Source organism: Oikopleura dioica, chromosome 1 (assembly GCF_907165135.1).
Source record: "Oikopleura dioica chromosome 1, OKI2018_I68_1.0, whole genome shotgun sequence".
Classification (NCBI taxonomy): Eukaryota; Metazoa; Chordata; class Appendicularia; order Copelata; family Oikopleuridae; genus Oikopleura; species Oikopleura dioica.
The window spans coordinates 7,883,646-7,900,937 of NC_137291.1; the positions used below are offsets into that span (position 1 = coordinate 7,883,646).

The 17,292-nt window shown below is 41.7% G+C and overlaps 6 protein-coding genes across 6 annotated transcripts; all 6 read left to right on the forward strand.

The window, feature by feature from the left end:
* The first annotated feature begins 104 nt into the window (after positions 1–104).
* On the forward strand, positions 105–1,795 carry LOC145712350 (WD repeat-containing protein 18-like). Its single transcript, XM_081790041.1, has 6 exons — positions 105–374; positions 419–624; positions 697–1,008; positions 1,049–1,152; positions 1,335–1,569; positions 1,610–1,795. Exons 1-6 carry the CDS (start codon positions 195–197, stop codon positions 1,782–1,784), a joined length of 1,212 nt encoding a protein of 403 aa, XP_081646167.1. The 5' UTR covers positions 105–194; the 3' UTR covers positions 1,785–1,795.
* An 8-nt stretch (positions 1,796–1,803) lies between these two features.
* Positions 1,804–3,338, forward strand: LOC145712351 (uncharacterized). The gene is made up of 4 exons (XM_081790042.1): positions 1,804–2,483; positions 2,525–2,831; positions 2,870–3,128; positions 3,181–3,338. Exons 1-4 carry the CDS (start codon positions 2,208–2,210, stop codon positions 3,308–3,310), a joined length of 972 nt encoding a protein of 323 aa, XP_081646168.1. The 5' UTR covers positions 1,804–2,207; the 3' UTR covers positions 3,311–3,338.
* Positions 3,339–4,464: 1,126 nt separating this feature from the next.
* On the forward strand, positions 4,465–6,146 carry LOC145712354 (ankyrin repeat domain-containing protein SOWAHB-like). The gene is made up of 5 exons (XM_081790045.1): positions 4,465–4,711; positions 4,756–4,871; positions 4,931–5,103; positions 5,358–5,427; positions 5,731–6,146. Exons 1-5 carry the CDS (start codon positions 4,523–4,525, stop codon positions 5,891–5,893), a joined length of 711 nt encoding a protein of 236 aa, XP_081646171.1. The 5' UTR covers positions 4,465–4,522; the 3' UTR covers positions 5,894–6,146.
* On the forward strand, positions 6,146–9,133 carry LOC145712352 (actin-histidine N-methyltransferase-like). The gene is made up of 8 exons (XM_081790043.1): positions 6,146–6,283; positions 7,467–7,724; positions 7,767–7,914; positions 7,959–8,152; positions 8,199–8,488; positions 8,527–8,691; positions 8,736–8,902; positions 8,941–9,133. Exons 2-8 carry the CDS (start codon positions 7,486–7,488, stop codon positions 9,130–9,132), a joined length of 1,395 nt encoding a protein of 464 aa, XP_081646169.1. The 5' UTR covers positions 6,146–6,283; positions 7,467–7,485; the 3' UTR covers position 9,133.
* A 408-nt stretch (positions 9,134–9,541) lies between these two features.
* Positions 9,542–10,549, forward strand: LOC145712353 (uncharacterized). The gene is made up of 3 exons (XM_081790044.1): positions 9,542–9,817; positions 9,874–9,964; positions 10,009–10,549. Exons 1-3 carry the CDS (start codon positions 9,548–9,550, stop codon positions 10,422–10,424), a joined length of 777 nt encoding a protein of 258 aa, XP_081646170.1. The 5' UTR covers positions 9,542–9,547; the 3' UTR covers positions 10,425–10,549.
* An 11-nt stretch (positions 10,550–10,560) lies between these two features.
* LOC145712348 (nucleoporin NUP188-like) lies at positions 10,561–17,288 on the forward strand. The gene is made up of 13 exons (XM_081790036.1): positions 10,561–12,726; positions 12,789–12,981; positions 13,090–13,307; positions 13,429–13,632; positions 13,676–13,861; positions 13,905–14,094; positions 14,136–14,408; positions 14,452–14,724; positions 14,769–14,895; positions 16,061–16,482; positions 16,523–16,876; positions 16,919–17,045; positions 17,091–17,288. The coding sequence occupies exons 1-13, from the start codon at positions 10,589–10,591 to the stop codon at positions 17,201–17,203; spliced, it is 4,818 nt and encodes a 1,605-aa protein (XP_081646162.1). The 5' UTR covers positions 10,561–10,588; the 3' UTR covers positions 17,204–17,288.
* The last annotated feature ends 4 nt before the right edge of the window (positions 17,289–17,292 follow it).

Genomic DNA, 17,292 nt, shown 5'->3' on the forward strand with positions numbered 1-17,292 from the left:
TTTTCTGTATATTTCTCTGTATTAAAAATGAAACGAAAAAACCATAAAACTTTGTGTTCGAATCTCCTTGCGCTCGGATTGGCCGTGCGACCGGAAAATCGAATTCAGCGTTTGATCATTTTTGAAATACTGAACTTTGAGCGATACGACTTTTGTTGCAGTATTTATCGGGAAAAGAGAAAATATTTTTCAGTATGGAATTGTTATTTGTAAATACAGATTTCGGAGTACACGCGTACAACCCCTTCAATCGCCAAGAATGTCTCAAGTATTCAGTCCCTTCAAATGGAAGTTGCATTATCGACGACGAAATAATCATTATTCACGCGAATAAGCCTCTTATTTATGCTTTCAAGCTTCAACGATCTATCCAGGTACCATTCTCAACCCAAATTAGACTCTCAAAAGTCGCTCTTAGACGCCGAAAAAGTTCGTTCTTCCAGGAAAGCCAATGGCTATTTGTTCCCCAGGAATTGGAAAATTCGTCTTTGTCGGAATTTCTGGATCTCTGTACATTTGGCACGTGACTTCTGGCAGATGTATCCACAGCATACAATGTCATTTTCAGGATATTAACAGAATTGCTTCGAATGAGCATTTTACTGTCACTTCTAGTCCTGATGGGTTGAGTTTTCAAATACACTTTTTGCGGAATAGAATCTTTTCATGATAAGAGCTTTTAAAAACTCATTACAGTCAAGTCAACATCTTCGAAACAGTCTCCTTACTGGACGTCAACGCGCAGCCAAAAGCGCTGATCAAGTTGAATGCTCACTCACTGCCCATCACTGATGTCTTCTTGGAAGAAGATTTGCTTTACACAAGCTCGAGTGATTTTACTGTCAAGATTTGGTCATTGGAAGAGTTGAAAGAAAATAGATCGGAGAAAGAAAAGAAGATCAAGCAGAGTAGCTTGCTTTTGTCGACATTGGACTTTCCAGCGGCAGTAACGTCAATTGCACTAGAAGGAAGTATGAAGACGCTTTTTGCTTCGACGAGTGATGGAAGGTTTGGGAGAAATTTAAGGGACGTTTATTCGATATTTTAGGCTGCACAAAATGGATATGTCGCTGAAGTTGCTAGAAAAAGGACCTCATAAAACGGATCAAACTGATTGGAGACATGATGCTAGTCATGGAGATATATTTATAGGTAATTATGCATCATTTTTACAGCTTGTTGCTATCAGAAGTACCAAGTCGTAAAGATTTTTTCCTATTTATCAACTTATTGACTAGTTATTTAAATCAGGACATGGGTCAGTGAGACAGGCTAAATGTTTCCAATCAACTAAAGACTTTCCAACACCAAATTTAAACCTTGAATTTTATCAGAAACGAGCCTCGATGGACTGGATTGCTTGACATCAAGTGGCAACACACTTAGAATTTGGACTTCAGACAGCGCAGCCTTACTTCGGTCAATTCAACTTGCCGGATGCTGCCATAGTTTCTATTCAAAAGTGGATATCTGGGGCATACTCAAAACAGACCTGGGAAAAGTCAAGAGCAAGTCAGCTTCTATGGAGAAAGTTCAGCATGTTCCGAGCAAAGATGATGTCTTATTGAGGTAAAAACAACTTAAAAGCCCTCAATAAAGAGTTGTTTAGGTTCGAGAGTTTAAAGAAAACAAACTGTCCATTAATGGAGCTTGTCTCCTTACGAGCAACACAGCCGAAAGCAGAAAGTATAGAGAGAACGGAAGAAAACGATTCAGAAATTAAAAGGCTAAAGAAACTCAATTCAGAGCTCTACAGACAGCTCGCTGTGAAAGTACTTGAATGAACATTGAACGACTCTCCTCAACTCAATTAATCAATTGACAACCTTTAGAATGTCGCATCACAATCGCCCTCACCATTCTCGAAATCAACACAACGGCCAGGGAAATCGTCAGCACGGGAATAGAGGAGCTCCGCCAGTTCATAAGCCGAATACGATCACTGTCAGCCAAGCTTTAGAAGACATTGAGCAGTTCCAAAATAAATATGGATTCAGCAATACGGATAGTATGCAAGATCGAAGCAGAGAATTAAACTATAAACAGGAAGAAAGTGCTCTGTCAAATAAATTTCAAGAAGCGCTTGGGATTAACCAGGGTCAAATAAATGGATTAGGAAAGAGGAGTTTAACTGCTAACCATCGTGACGCACACCTCGAAACTCCTCAAAAGTAAAGCTTCAGCATGCGGACGCGATTCGAGCTTTCATGGAAGATCCAAAGCGTCACGAATACGCCGCATTCAGAACATTCGAGTTCATCTTCCGAATTCCGGAGCATCTTGATTTCGACAGATTGAACAGAGAGAGCACCTCGACAAACGAGATGCGTTACAAACTGTTGTGTAAGCTCATGTCACTTGGCATCTGTAAAGCGTGCGCTGGTCTAGTCGACAATCGGGACAAACGGGATGATCACAGATACAATCGGACGTTGAATGCGATTGCGTTGTGGATGAAAATTAATCATAAGAAGATCGCGCACGTAAGCACATTGTCCTTTTCAAACTCTTCATCAATGTCTAGTCCCTGGCAAAGCAGGTCTACAAAGAATACTCCTTTACATCTCCAGCAGGAGGCGATCTGTACAAACTCGCGCTCGTCAGTCCTCGTCTTTGCGCAATGCTCATTTCTTGCTTTGGCGAAATCTATCGCGATTCTCTTCCTCCCCCTCTCTTGCTCGATATTATTGCGACTTGGTTAGATAACGAGCCCCTTTCTTTGTTCTATCCGCTCTACCAGAACTCGAATATATGGCTGGGTTTTCTAAAACCAGAGCACTACACGGATGCAAACAAATTTATTCCAATGGCTGGATTGAAAGATTTAATTGGTAAGGCGTCTTTGGTATTCTCTATCTGAATATTTTAGCTTGGAGCATACGCTTGGCGCTAGAAAACAACGAAAAAGATCCGTGGCGTTATCATCTGGTTCTTATCCGTAGTATTTCGACCCTGACGAAAGTTCAAAGCAAAATGACGCAGAGAAAGAATGAACTTCGTCTATGGCCACGTGAGTCGATCCGCGCGCTCGTAGGAGAGCTCATGCAAGTTTCCAAAAAGATGGATGATCAGTTGACCAACGATGGGTCGGCCAAGGCAGATACTGTCATGGAAACTGTGATAGATAGGTATTTCATGATGCGATGGAAACTTGATGATTTCCAACACAATGACTTTCAGATTCGCGCAAATAGCTCATGCTATGAAATGCCAAGGCGCCATGAAAGACTGCTCTCCTGCCCAATTCAATTCGCTTGTCTGTGTACTGCCAAGGACAAAAATGCTAGACATTGCTTCTGGCACCAAATAAACTTCAAATATTATCAATTTTCCGTGAATCTTACACTGAACTTTTCAGAGAAAATGCTCGAAATAAGCAAAGAAAGCGTGATACAAACCCTTCTTGATCATGGAGGCCGTATGCCGCAGAAACAACTTTCGTCAATCTATAAGCCTCTTCTAGCCGACAAAACTCAACGCCCGCTTTTTCAAAAGATCGTGAATCAGGTCGCATTTGTCAAAACGAAGGAAGAAAATGGAGAGGCTATAAAAGTAGTTTTTCTGAAGAAAGAGCTTCGATCAAGGTTCGTGTCGTACATTTTCTGAATAGTAGCCTAGAACAATTATCTAGTCCTTCCTCAGCATCTGTCACATCTTCTTCCCGCGGAAGTCCAGCGAGTCAAAGTCGAGTATTTATCCCCGACGCGATCAGGTATAAAAACTTGACTTTTATCGCTGACTAAATTTGCCAATCCATTCAGAGAAATTATGCCACAAGGCTCTTCTGGGTATTCATCTCCACCGAGCACAATTACAAAGCCGACTCGACGTATTTCGCCCGACAGATCTTCTTACACTAATTCGGATCGCTCATATAATGCTCCACCTGCTCCTATTTCAAATTTGAGACCACAGAATCTCGAGAAAGTTCGAAACTCCCCAAGGTAAAGAAAATTTTATTTATCAATTTATTGATTTTTAAGACATTCCCCACGAAACTCGCCTCGAGATTCACCAAGGGATTCTCCAAGAGACTCCCCAAGAGATACACCGCGTGAATCATCGACACCTCGTCACATAACTCCGCGAGAATCCCCTCGATCTTCGCCCCTTCACATGGAATCTCGTCCTCGCGCTCCTAAAACTATGGCTCCTCCTCCGCCGAAAGCCGCCCCTGCGCCTCCCCCCGTCAAAACTGCCCCCAGTAGAGAAGTGACTTCAGATTTTCCTCCACCGCCTCCGATCGTCGTCGAGCCAGCGTCTTCGTCTTCAACCCCTCCGCCTCCAGCAACTTCAATGCTTCCTCCATCGATTCCAGACGAATTCAAGCGTCCAAAGGACCCTCCACGAAAAATGTCGATCGACAGCTCAAAGCGAACAATTTTAGGAACGGATAAAACTTGCTGAAAACACAATTGATTTTCGTTTCTGTTTTTCAAGTGCCTGAAAGTTGAGACTCAGTTTCAAGTGGCGCCTTTTTATTATCTATTTTGTCTTTATCCCAAGAGAAGCTGACAGAAACATGAACATGAAGCTTTCTGGAAGCAAGGAGAGTTTAAATTCGCTGCATTCTGCTAGTACGAACAGAAATCAACTCGGCGAGCTGGAGAAAAATTGGTTTGAATTTTCAATGGAAGGAAACATCGATGAAGTGAAAAGGGCGCTGAAGGAAAAACCTGAAATCTTGGAGCATAAAGATTATATTCTTGGGGTAGGATAACTGATTCTAGTGCAGTTTTGAGGCATATTATTTAGTATACTGCGGCTCATTGGGCGGTGAAGACGGAAAATGTGGATCTTTTGAAAATTTTAGTGGCGTCCGGCCTTGATCCTAATTGCAAAAGTCACAATGGGGGAACTCTTCTCCATTTAGGAATGGCTCGAGATCTCATTTTTGTACTCTCCTACGGAATATCGAGAAAGCCTCGAAAGCTGTCCAATCCGGTCATTACAAAATCCTCGATTACCTCCTGAACCTGAGAACAAACGCAACTCTTGTTGTTGACATTCACGCGCGGGACAACCTCGGAAAGCTTCCAAGACACTACCTTTCAGAAGAAAACTTCGACAGGGAGCAATACCAGCGTCTGGTTAAAACTATTGGTAAGTCGTTTTAAAATAATCATTTGAAATAGATAAAATTTGCACAAATCGTTGTTACAATGATAATTGATCAACTCACTTTCAATCAAGGAAATCAACTTCGAGGTAAGCAACACGAAGTAGCGCCGAATCGGTGTGCTTTGGTGACAAATTATATTCCCGTAGCATGGTGTTTTTTTACTCGTAGCATTTTTAAAGAAATCTAGTTGTTTTTGCTTCGTCTTCCCATTACATCTATTGACTTCATTTTGTAGCTCCACCTCGCAGCAGAGAAACAGACGACCTACCGAAGCCAGAGCCGAACGCATTTGAAAACCGTAGAAGGCATTTGAGTTCCAAATCTGGCAAAGATAAAAACCTCGAAATTCCTGAGAGCTCTACCAAACCGTCCCGATCAAATACCATTTCAAAATCGGTCAAACACTTTTTCAAGCGCGAAAAATCGCCAAAAAGAGAGATAAAAAAACTTGACATTATTCACGATTTCAACGATAGTATTTAAACATGACACAAAACGAAAATCTGGAATTTTCAATTAAAAAAACCCATGACACTTTCTCTAACTTGATATCACGAAAGATATCCCCCTAACAAGTTTAATTATCAAGCTTACTAACTCAAGCAAAGTCCCGTGCGAAAGGAGTCAAAAGGCAGCATTTTCCAATCAATGCGCAAGGGCACCTCGGCTTTCCTCGACAGCAAAATTAACAAAAAGAGTTCAACCAGCAATCTGGGCTCAACTAACTTCAAGCAAAACAGTCCTTCGTCACGTGGCTGGAATAATCTCTAACCCTGCACATTTACTTGAACAGAAAGTATTTTCAAACCACTACAATCCATGCACGATTTCTTCATTCATCCTTCTTTATTCTTAGCCTCCAAAAATGACAGTTTGTACAAAAAAAACATTCAACAATTCTTCTGTACATCTTCTTTAAAAAAAGTAATAAACAAAAAGATACTCCTTTCAACAAAGATATTTTTTTACTTCCGGTCTCCCTGTCGAAAATTATTTTCCACAAGATAGAAAAGGAATCTGAGACCCGGAGCGTGTAGCAGCTGATCTTGTCACCTGTCGCAAAGTTGTTAAAAAGGTCAAGTTTGTCATTTTTTCGCTGCAATATTTTTTCAACCTCTCAAGAGATTTTCAAAGTTTTTGGAAGAGAATATACAAGTCACTGTAAGTACGCGGGGTTTTGAAAAGTAACATGGCGGCACTACTAGAATGATTCGTATAAGCTCGCAAGTTAGTCGGATTATCGCGTTTCGTTTTGCCTCTCGCTCGATTCCCTCGAATGATCCCCTCTACGATGAGCTTGCCATCTCTGGATCATCTTCATCAGATCATTCCTTGCAAAACAAAAGCGCGCAACTAGCTGAAGCCAAAAAAGAGCTCCGGGATTTTCGAAAAATTGAGGATCTGGTCAAGCGCAAAAATAGCTATTTTCGCGCAGAAGCAGACCAGATCGACCAAATCCTCAAAATCGAGCAGATTGCGGCTTCAAACGGACTCGAGCTTGATATTGTCCAGCATATTGTGACCAAATCGGACGAATATGAGGCGAAATATCAGTTTACTGATGCTGTCGTGCAGTACCCATATACTAACGGCGATGCGAGACGCTTCTCAAAGGCGAAAAACAAACGATTTGCGAATTTTCACAAAGCTATTTTGAACGAAAAGCTTTTAGACTAGGGTTTTAATTGTTCTACGAGGATTCTCTTCCTTGATTTCAGGTCAAATTGAACCCTTTCGAAAGCCATTTGCGAACGACCTTCTTTTGAAACAATGAGAAACGTCAGCTCAGAAATCAATTCCAAGTTTAACTTTACCAAACCACTCGGGAATATCAGACTCTTGGTCGAAAATCTCAAGCATTCCCAAAACATTATCTCTGTTATCAATACTTGCAACCATTTCGGAGTCCATTCTGTTCACCTTACCGCTAGTTCAACCGATTGTTTTTCGCCTGAAATTCTTGCCGAGACAAATTGTGGCTTCTTGAGCTTGCCGATCGAGGAAAACGTTCAACTCGATCAAGAGTGGGATAGAAATGGGTTTGCGCCTTTTTTCGTTCTCATGGCGGAATCAGCTGACTATTTTGAAGATCCAGATTTAGTAGCGGTGTTTCACTCGGGAATAGACTGGTCCTATCCGAATATAGTTCTGGTTTTCGGTCAAGAGTCGAGCGGCATTTCAAAGTCTTTCTATGAAATAGTTTCAAAGCACCGACCAGTTGTGGGGGTTATTGAAACATCTCTCGATCTTCCGCTTAGTTTATCCAGCAGTGTAGCCGTTACTGTATCTGAAGCTTACCGACAGAATTCATCGCCCTAAAATCTTCCTTAATTTATCCTTTCAGAAACGGGTCAGACTTTATCATGGGCAAGAAAGCGAAGAACAACAAGCTTGTCAAGGCCGGCGGAGCCAAGCGCGCCGTCTTGATGCCCCTGATCAAGGAGCTGTACCAAATGACCTCCACCGTCGACAAACGACCCAACATCGAGGAGGTGTACAGACTGGCCCAGGCGATCGAAGAGAAACAGTCCTCCTTCATCCCACCTAGCTACAACATCGACAGAGTTCAGGCTGGGAATGAGCTTATTGATCAATTGAAAAGGTAAAATTTTTCTTTTCATCTCCTCGTTAATTATTCGTTTAGTCAATACAACTGTAACATCAACGCGGAGGCTGAGTCCGACGACCTTGGCGGCGTCCGACTTCGACTAACCGAAGACTGTGAAAACAACAACACAGTTCTCGATATCCCAATCGATGCCTGCATCACAACTGTCAATAGAGAAGAGATGGTAATGCAACCTTTTTCTTTCCAACCCGTTTATCTTTCACCTAGACAGTTCTGGATGCCTGCAGAACAGATCCAGTCCTCGGCAACATGGTCAACGTTCAGCTGGCGCTGAATTTGTTGTTTGAAGTTTTTGAAAACAAAAACTCAAAGCATTATCATTACTTGCGAACGCTGCCCGCAAAGCCTGACACTGTTGTTGCCCAAAAACTTGAAGATATTCTTCCACTCCAAGGCTCAAGGTAATTTCTAAACGATCATCGGCATTCGGTAGTATCTATTCGGTAGCATTTGGATGGAAGCTGAACCACTTCTTATCGCTGTTCATCGGCAGTACGCTCGTCTTTACCAGATGATCTCGAACTCGCCAGTTCCCGGATTCGAAAACCTCCGAAACGGCTTTACGCTTTCCGCCTACAAATGGGCCGTTCAAATCGTCCAGACTAGGCAAAATGGATACCCGGGCGTGAATCACATGGAACTGAACGATTTGGTGCTGATCCCTGTTTTGGACTTGTGTAATCATGCTTTTGAACCGACAGTTAAAATAACTCAAACTGGCGAGGATAAATTTAAAGGTTGATGGAACACCTTTCTCCTGCTAAAACTGATTTAGGTTTGAAATTATCCCTCTCCCCGAAAAAAGACGATCTGAAGAAGGGGAGTGAGTTGAGTCTGAAATACTCGCCAACTTGTTCGTCCGAATTCTTTATTCATTTGGGCTTCATTCCCGAAGAAATTCCAAATGATTGCTCGAGACTGAAATTAAGTCTTCCAAAATGTAAACAATTCTAAAAAGCGACCAATGAAAACTCAAATTTTCAGCCGGATCTGATTGGAGAATCGGTCTCCTCTCACTCTTGCCAATCAAGTCTCCGTTCAAAATTGGAAAAGACAATGTTCCATTCGATTTGATCAATTTTATCCGGGTCTTCCATATGTCTGAGGAAGTTGCCAAGGTCAAATTTGAAGAAATGAAGACTGCCGAACGGGTAAGCGACTCTAAATCCACCCAAATCAATCCATTTAGATCGACTTGTCTCTCGGCGAAGAAGAATCGAAAGTATTCGACTTTCTCCTGCTCCGTTTGCGCTTGATGATCGCCAACGTCGACCGCTGTCTTCAAAAATGCCCAGAAGAGTCTCTCTCCAAAAAGCTCCTGCAAAACGAGCGTACTAACTTTACAGAAGCAGTTGAATATATTCAAACGCTCAAGGAGTAAAGTACTCTCCTTGATTCATTTCTAGTCTAATTCAAAACTCGTTAAACAAAAACGTTTTAGCCATATGATTAAAATCTGAATTATTGCCTTTTTATTTATTTTAATTTATACTTTTAAGATATATAAATTGCCTTTCTTTTAAATTTGTAAATAATGTGAATTTTTGCCCATGAGTGTTTTTTGCTTTTCTTTGTCTTGCCGTGATGCCAAAATGTTCGTGTTCATATCCTTTTTTTTCTGCCCGACTTCTTCCTGAAATCCATTGATTTACCTATTTATAAATTTACTACAAGTACTTGTTTTTTCTATTTAAATTATTGAGCATATTAACAGTATTTTATTCACACCTGACTTCAATACATGTTTTACTCGTTTTTCTTTTCAAATAAATTTCATACATTTTGGTCATCTAAGAATGCCTCAACCGCTTGTTTGGAAAGCTCAGTGGATCAGATTTTCTTTTGCGCCGAAAATTTCGATGAGACAGATTCATGCCTTTCTGACAGATATTGGACCGTATGAATTGAAAGAAAAACAAGGAAGTATGAACGTCAGATTCTGTCAACCAGATGTAGAAGACGATTTTATCAAGAATGGTCGGAGAAAGGCGAGGATTGAAATCGGCGATGGGATAGTCCTGGACATTCAGCCGGTTGAGGATGAAAAGATGAAGCAAGCTGCATTGGTAAGAGATTTTTTGCCAAAAAATTTTTGGTGAATGATTTTGAAAGAATTTTTTAGTCGCAGTTGAAAACACGAATCGCCCACGAAGCCGCTTCAGCGATAAAAGCTGAACCAGAAATCTTGGAGTCGATGGGAGAGTTCTTCAGAGGTACGGTTCATATCCGAGGTCGAGTAGCTAAACCTCCTTTTTAGAGTCTGACTTCACAAAACATGAAGAATTCTGTGCTCGCCGAGAAGAGCAAGGGGACGCTCTGGAATCTGTTATCGAAAAGCTTATCCAACTGCCACCGCTTGATCTTCCTGCTCCTGAAGATATTGAAATCCTAGATCTGCCAATTCCAGACGATTTCGGAGAGATCGATCGACTGATTGCCAAAGAGGTGGCAAATGCAACGAAAGAAGAGATGCTCCGGGCTGAGACGTTCGTCGATAAAATGATGGCTGATGCTGGTACCCCACTTTCGTCGGATACTCTTCTTGAGAAAAAAGAGATACGAAAAGATCTGAACTATAATTTTGAGGGTTTATCAACAAAACCAGCTTGGAATAACGAAAAGACAAAGAAATTCGTTTCGAAGGAACTCGCTAACCGACCGGCAATGGGTTAAATTTACGCACATTTTTGTCACTGTCAAACCGTTCACTCACTGTCATGAAAATAATTTTTTACTTCACATGCTGCTATCCAGTTATTTTTACTAAAACTTTTAATAACTCAATAAAATAACCTTATTTAAAAATAAGTTTCATTATCTACGAATTTCAGAGCACAATGTGCTCGATTGGGCGTTTCGAAGCACTATGGCGCGCACTAGAATATTCCTCAAAGGATAAAGTCGAATCCCTTTTGCAAGAAACAGGCTATCTGAATGGTCTACGGGACGGCTTGTCCATCTTCAAAACAGCAGGAGGCTCTCCAGCAATCAAACAAATTGAAAACGATAAAAACTTGAACGCTACAGACAAATTACTGATTACCCGTTTCTCGGCACTAATGAATCTTGACGAGCAGCAAGCGAAATCGACGACAGAAGCGTACTTTGGCTCTCAATTGAAGAAAATGGTGCAGAAAGATCAATTTGAGTCCGAAGCAGATAGTAACAAATCTGAAGAACTGTCTGAAATACTGTCCTTTTTCTGCGCGGATAAACTGTATCTTTTGAGGAGCATCGAGCTTGTCCTATCACTTAAAAATTCAAATCGAGCAGATCTTGGAGTCAGTAATGTCAAGATCGAAGGGAAGTCTCTTATTGACCAGCTTGAAAAGCTTCTCAAATCTCCGCCCGTGCCGAACAGAAGTCGCGATCTCAACTCACAAATGATCTCCGTCCTTCACCTACAGCACCTCCGCGAAAGAATGCGCTTGCTGCAATGTATTCTTCTATACGTCCAAACTCATACTTTTCAAAAGCCAGAAATCGAGCGGCTCTTCAAAATCTCGAAAAAGTTCTTCTTCCTCCTCAATCCTTCCACTGCCTATCTCGTCGACGCTACTGTCGTCTCGAAGCTAACCGAATCTGCTGCCGTTCTACTCCAACTAGTCCTTATCAAAACTCTCTCATCAAGCGTCTTTCTCTCTGATTCCGTGGACAGGTCTTTCCTAGAAACAGTCAACGACAGTCTCACAGTCCTGTTCGACACCGAAGTCAAAATTCTCTCGCCACTTCAGCTTGCCTGGGCGATGGTCAGATTTGTCCAGGCAGAATCTTTTCCATCCGCGGACGAGACGATCTTGACTGAAAGACTCGCCACGATGGCATTCGAAAGTGGTCTGTGGCACATTGCTAGAACTATGATCGACATGCATCACTTGAGTCAAAGCATTGCCGGCGACGCTGCTGCAGCAACCATTCTTTCCTTGGTGAATACAACTCTTGAGCGATTTGACGCAGAAAGTGCTGGCGGAGTCATCGAATTAACGGAAACAATCGCCGCCTGCTTGAGTAAAGATGATGTTTCCGAGAGTTTCTGGTCGAAATTTGAGCTGAGAGATCCAGAGGCACATGAACTGCCTGGAATTGCTGGATTCATGAGCACGCAGATCAAAATGTTGCCCCTGGATTTTGAAGTTACTTTCAAACTCTTGGCAGCATCGTGTTCAGCGAAAAAACCAACAGAAGCTGTTGCTAGAGTTTTAGGAGAGATACAGTTTGTTACCGAGCAGATTACAGGAGAAGAAACAGCCGAAGAAATTTTTGATGGAGAGAATGATCAATGGCAGCTGAGGATTCCCAAGCAAGTTGCTTGCTTTGATGTCCCAGAAGGAGCAGTAGGCAGTCTTTATCAGTTCCACTTTGGAGCTGTTGTACAGTGGGAACTCGAAGAGAAGGGTTCCGCCTGGCCAATGATCGAGCAGCTCTTGAATTCGCCGAATTATTCTTCGGAAGTCTTGGCTGCAGGGCTGAGAATTTACTCGAGATGCAGAACAGAGGCTTCCGGAGCAACGAGACCTCCTTGCATGAGACACATTCTATACCGACTTTTCAAAACTAAACTCGGCCGTTACTCGTACGACAAAGATTTTAACCTGATGAAGAAAATCCTCCACGCCGTTTTATCAGAAGGAGAGACGAAGAGCTTGTCAGAATCATTTTCAGTCTTTCAAAGTATTCTACCAAATCACAACAATAGTAAGAGCAGCCACTGGCGACAGATTTTCATGGACGAGCGCGAATCCGGAAAGTTTGATGTCGTTGCGGTCATTCTGGATATGATGGATCATTTTGCTTCAAAGAGCACGGAGCTTTCTCTTGGACAGGATGATCTTCTGAACTCGAGCATAGAAACAGTCCTAACCGAGCTTTTCCCCAGTCACTTGTCCTGGAAATATAACTCCGTGAGCACCAGGATCTCCATTTCTCTCAGACTTCTCAACATTATCAAAACATGCTACGATCGCCCGAAACTCAGGCACAGTTCACAAAAGATTCTCTTCCTTGATTTAAAACTTGATTTTTGTGAACTGAAAATAGTGTTATGGCAAAAATGGTTCGAAATTTGTTCCAAACTGATGAAGCAATGTGCAAAACAATGCTGCTACTGTGCTGCGTAGACTCAAATGAGCTGGATGAATCTGCTGCGTCTTCTGTTGTATTTACTGAATTATTGGCAAAACAAGTGTCTTCTTCGTTTTATTCTATGGAACATATTCTCAAAGTTGCACAGGTAATAGTAATTTATATTTATTGAAGTCGCGTATTTATTATACAGATCAGTTCAAAAGATGTATGAACTGGATATGTTAAGTAATCATGGTTCATTTAATAATTTCAGCAAAATGACTCGTCAATGATCGAAGAAATCCTGACATCGAAAACATCCGGCGCCGAATCCATAGGTTGTTGCGTAATCAAGGCAGTCTCTGGTTTTATCTTCAATCGTTCGGATACAAAACTGCCATTTCATGCGATTCGTCTTCTTCGGCGACTTTGTCACTTCAACTCTATCTCACTTCACGCGACTTTAGGATCTCATGTTTATTCACTCAAAAGGTACATATCCAACAACAAGTCGTATTAGTTTTGCCTTTCATTTCATTCAGATTTTGAAATTTTCGATTATATTTATAGCTGAAGTATCTCCCGCTTTGTAATAAGTCCGAACCATTTTTAGTTCAATCCTGCGGAAAATCGAGGACGAAGAAAACTTCAAAGATTTACAGATTCCAATCGTCGAACTCTTAGCTACAATCGCGGAGCATCAACCCTCTTTGCTCGAAATTTTCCTCGGCCTCGAAGATAAAGACAAAGAGTCAGGGGAAAAGAAAATCGGCAAACAATCTTGCCTACCATTTGTTCTTGATCTTATTGAAACAAGGTTCTAAAATATTTGTTGGGGAAATTTTTAAATGTCTATTTAGCGATGAAAATATAGCATTCAGCGAAATGGAGAGCGCTTTCAGATTTTTGCATGCACTCTGGGCGGGAAAGAAAGATTCGCACAAGTATTTCAAAGTCTTGAGAATTCTGAGAAAGCGAGATGACTTCTGGGAGTCAATCTTCAAGCCTCTGTATACGAACATTGGCGAATCTGATGCTCTCTTACGGTAATAGCGCTTATCTGATTGTAATATTCACTCCTAAAATTAGGAACCATGCGACGATAACAGTTCTTTCTCATGTCTTGTCTATCATTGCTTACGAGTTCTACTACTCGACGAAGATTGACGATGCATTTTCGAAAGAACTTAAAATGCTTGCTGACTCGAAAAAGATGGAAGACTGGGTTGAAGTGATAGAAGATGCGCCAATTCAGTTGGCCGAGTTGCAGAACTCAAAGGTAAAGAATGGCCTGTTCTCCAGCGCTAGAATTATGTTAAGGCATTTAACGATGAACGAGATGCACTCTTGTGTCTTTGTGAAAGCTGGAGATGCTTCTGGTTGATCTTCAATAAAGAGGATTACTTTTCAATCGAATCGAAGCGCAAGTTCTTTTACTCACAGATCGTAGCTGGCGCAGAAGTCCTTCCATCCCTCGTGAACCGACTCGAAAGTGGCGAGGATGCGACTAGCTTGCAACATGTTGCTGCTTTGATCTCATCAAGCTGCATCTCCGCAGCTAAAAAGTGCCTTGGTGGATTTGAAGCCGCAAAGGTAAATTTGGGTTCTCTTCCTTGATTTCAATTACTCTTTTCAGAACATCGACATGCTCTTGCACTCTCAAAAGTCACTCGAAGCTCTGGAAGAGTATGCAACTGAGCCTCAAATTCGAAATACTGTTATCGACTGGCTCACTCTTTGTACCTTGTTCCTGCATCAGATTTCTAGCGATATGGATATGGGACTAATTTCAAGTTTGCATTCAATTTGCACGAGACTGCTTCAATCAGGCGAGGTGAAACTCCAAGTTCAAGCTGTACTTTTGGTTCAGCAGACGTTTATTTCGAGCTCGGTGAAATCGTGGAGACAGGTTTGAAAATGTACAGATAAAGAGATGAGTGTTGTTGATTATAGGTTGCGTCGAAGAATTATATCATGGAAACGATGATCGAGTTGCTTTGTACAGTTATAAAAGAGCGAGAAAATTTCAATTTGGCTGATATTATCATCACATTCTTGGTGACAGTAATCGAGGAAGAAGGTGAGTCGTTTTAGAACATTTTGATAATGTTGCGACTTCGAAATTGTTTTCGGCAGATGGGGCAGTTAAAGTTAGATCTTCTCATCAGAGTTTGGAGACAACCGTAGCAGAATTGATGTCCACACTGCAAACAGCATTTCTGACGTTCATTTCCATAGGGTTCTAGGCAGATCATGCATTCACCCTTACTTGACGAACGAATATAATTGTTCAATTGATTATTTTCGGCAGCGACTTTTCGACTCACTTCGCAGATTTTTTCTATTTGTTCGCATAGTTGATCATTTTCCTGTCTCAACTCATCGAAACGATCTTCATTTTGTAAACGCCAGTCTTCGTAACGATCTTCTTCTTGTTTGTTCATCAAATCGCAAAGCTCGAAAACGTTAAACACAATAAACTGATGGAAACTCATATGAAAAATCGCAAAGTGATACTTTTTCCTCTTCCAGATCTTCATTTATTCGTTCTTGAATCGAAAGCATTTGTAGAGTACGCGCATTTTTATTTTGCTGGATTTGATATTCTTTCGCAAGACCGACGAATCGAATCTTCATTACATTTAAAAAGATCAACGGGTTTTCCATCTCAAGAGCTTTCAAATTGGCTCCCACATTTTGATTAGGATCGCGATACCAGATTGTATCCTCTTCTTCTTTGGTCTCAAGCAAAGCGAGCGTTTCGTCAAGTTTTCCACTTTGGAGAGCTTTTTCAAAGAATGTAGCTGCTCTCTTCTTTAGCATACTCGTTTGGGTCGCGAGAGTTTTCTCTTTCGTGTATTCGTTCTCTTTGAAACTATCATTCGTCTGTAGACCCGGCAGGAACCGATCGAAAGCAGACTTTTCTCTTTTCTCAGCAGATACAGCGCTCTGGTCGCCATCGTGGTCGCGGCCTTCTAATCGATAGGGATCCCATAAATAGCAAAAGTCTGTTATTTTTGTCATTTGAATTCAAATTTGAAAGTTTTTTTTTAATTTCTACTATTCAGTCAGACTTGGATAAGGAAGGTACTCAATTTATATGATTCGGTGTTTATTTAGTAGGGCAAAAACCACTTAGCAGTAGCGCCAAACAACATCGCCAAACACAGGCTAAAATTTGTGCAGTACTCGAAATGGGTCGTCCCTGAATGACTGACAGTTAAATAGGCTAACCTATTCTTCAGCTATTTGCAAGCACATATCGGACCTGGCGGTGATGTCTCGGCTTATTCTCAGCTCCGAGAAGCTTTACGACCCTGTGTCCGAACAATCGTCGAACGAGTGGCCAAGTTTGTACAAGCGACTTACTGTCCTCAATATCACGATGCAAAACCGCCTCGGACCTAGATTCCTTTCTGACAACCTCGACTGGGTTGGAGTTCATCAGGAGCGAATTCTGTATATCTTGGGCTTTGCTTTCAAAGAACCGCTTGCTATTGAGTCATTGAAGGAGCTCATGACTGTTATTATGTATCTGAATGGACTGGCAGAACATAAAGAAGCCTGGATTACTCAAGTCGGACAAGGAGGCAATTCGGCAGCGCAGACGATTCAAGCTGTAGCGAGGATTGTTATTCACATACCCAAGTTTTTCGAACACTCGAAGGTATTTTCCCTGTCGTAAAATATTCTTACCAGAGCTTCAGCTAACCGTTCGACTTGCAAGAGAAGAGAATCAAGATGAGTGCGTTCAGCTTTTGATCAAAATCTGCGCACTTAGCTTTGAGCTCATGTCGAAATTCTCCGCTCCAGTCAACCAAATCCTTCTCGACGAAGGCCTTGATGCTGCCCAATATCAAACCATCCTGCAGCCAGTTATGCACCATGTTCCTGACAGTCATCTACCTTCCTATGGAGCTGCGATGTCTTGCCTAAGCCTCGGTGTTGGGCTTTTGGAAAGATGCACGAAGAGTACTGACGATGTCAAGTTCAAGAAGCAGGATGTGATGTATATGATCGACCAGTCTTTGAATCTGATAATGAGCCAAGCTGCTATTCTCGTAAGTTCAATTGAACATTCTTTGACATTAAAATTTCCGTAGTTCCTGAAGACGGATCACAAAGCACGCGAACTAGGACAATTCAAAAACTACTTGGGATCAGAACTTGAGCATTGTATTGTCGCAGTTCAACGAAGTTGCCGTGGCTCTTGGACTGTTTCACCATCAGGTTCTCTCAAAAATCACAGGCGATCAGGTTACACTATATTTTCAGCGTCTCCCCGAAGATCTCTCCGTCGAGCACGATCACAAACCGAAGGCAAGAACGATACCGAACACGGTATGCTCCAGCTTGCCGATCAGTTCCGAAAAGATGTTCTTTTATGAAAAAATGACTTTCAAATTAATACTCAGTTCACTCTTCCACATGCATGGTTTAGGTCAATTATGTTTCCCACTGCCGTTAAATAAAATAA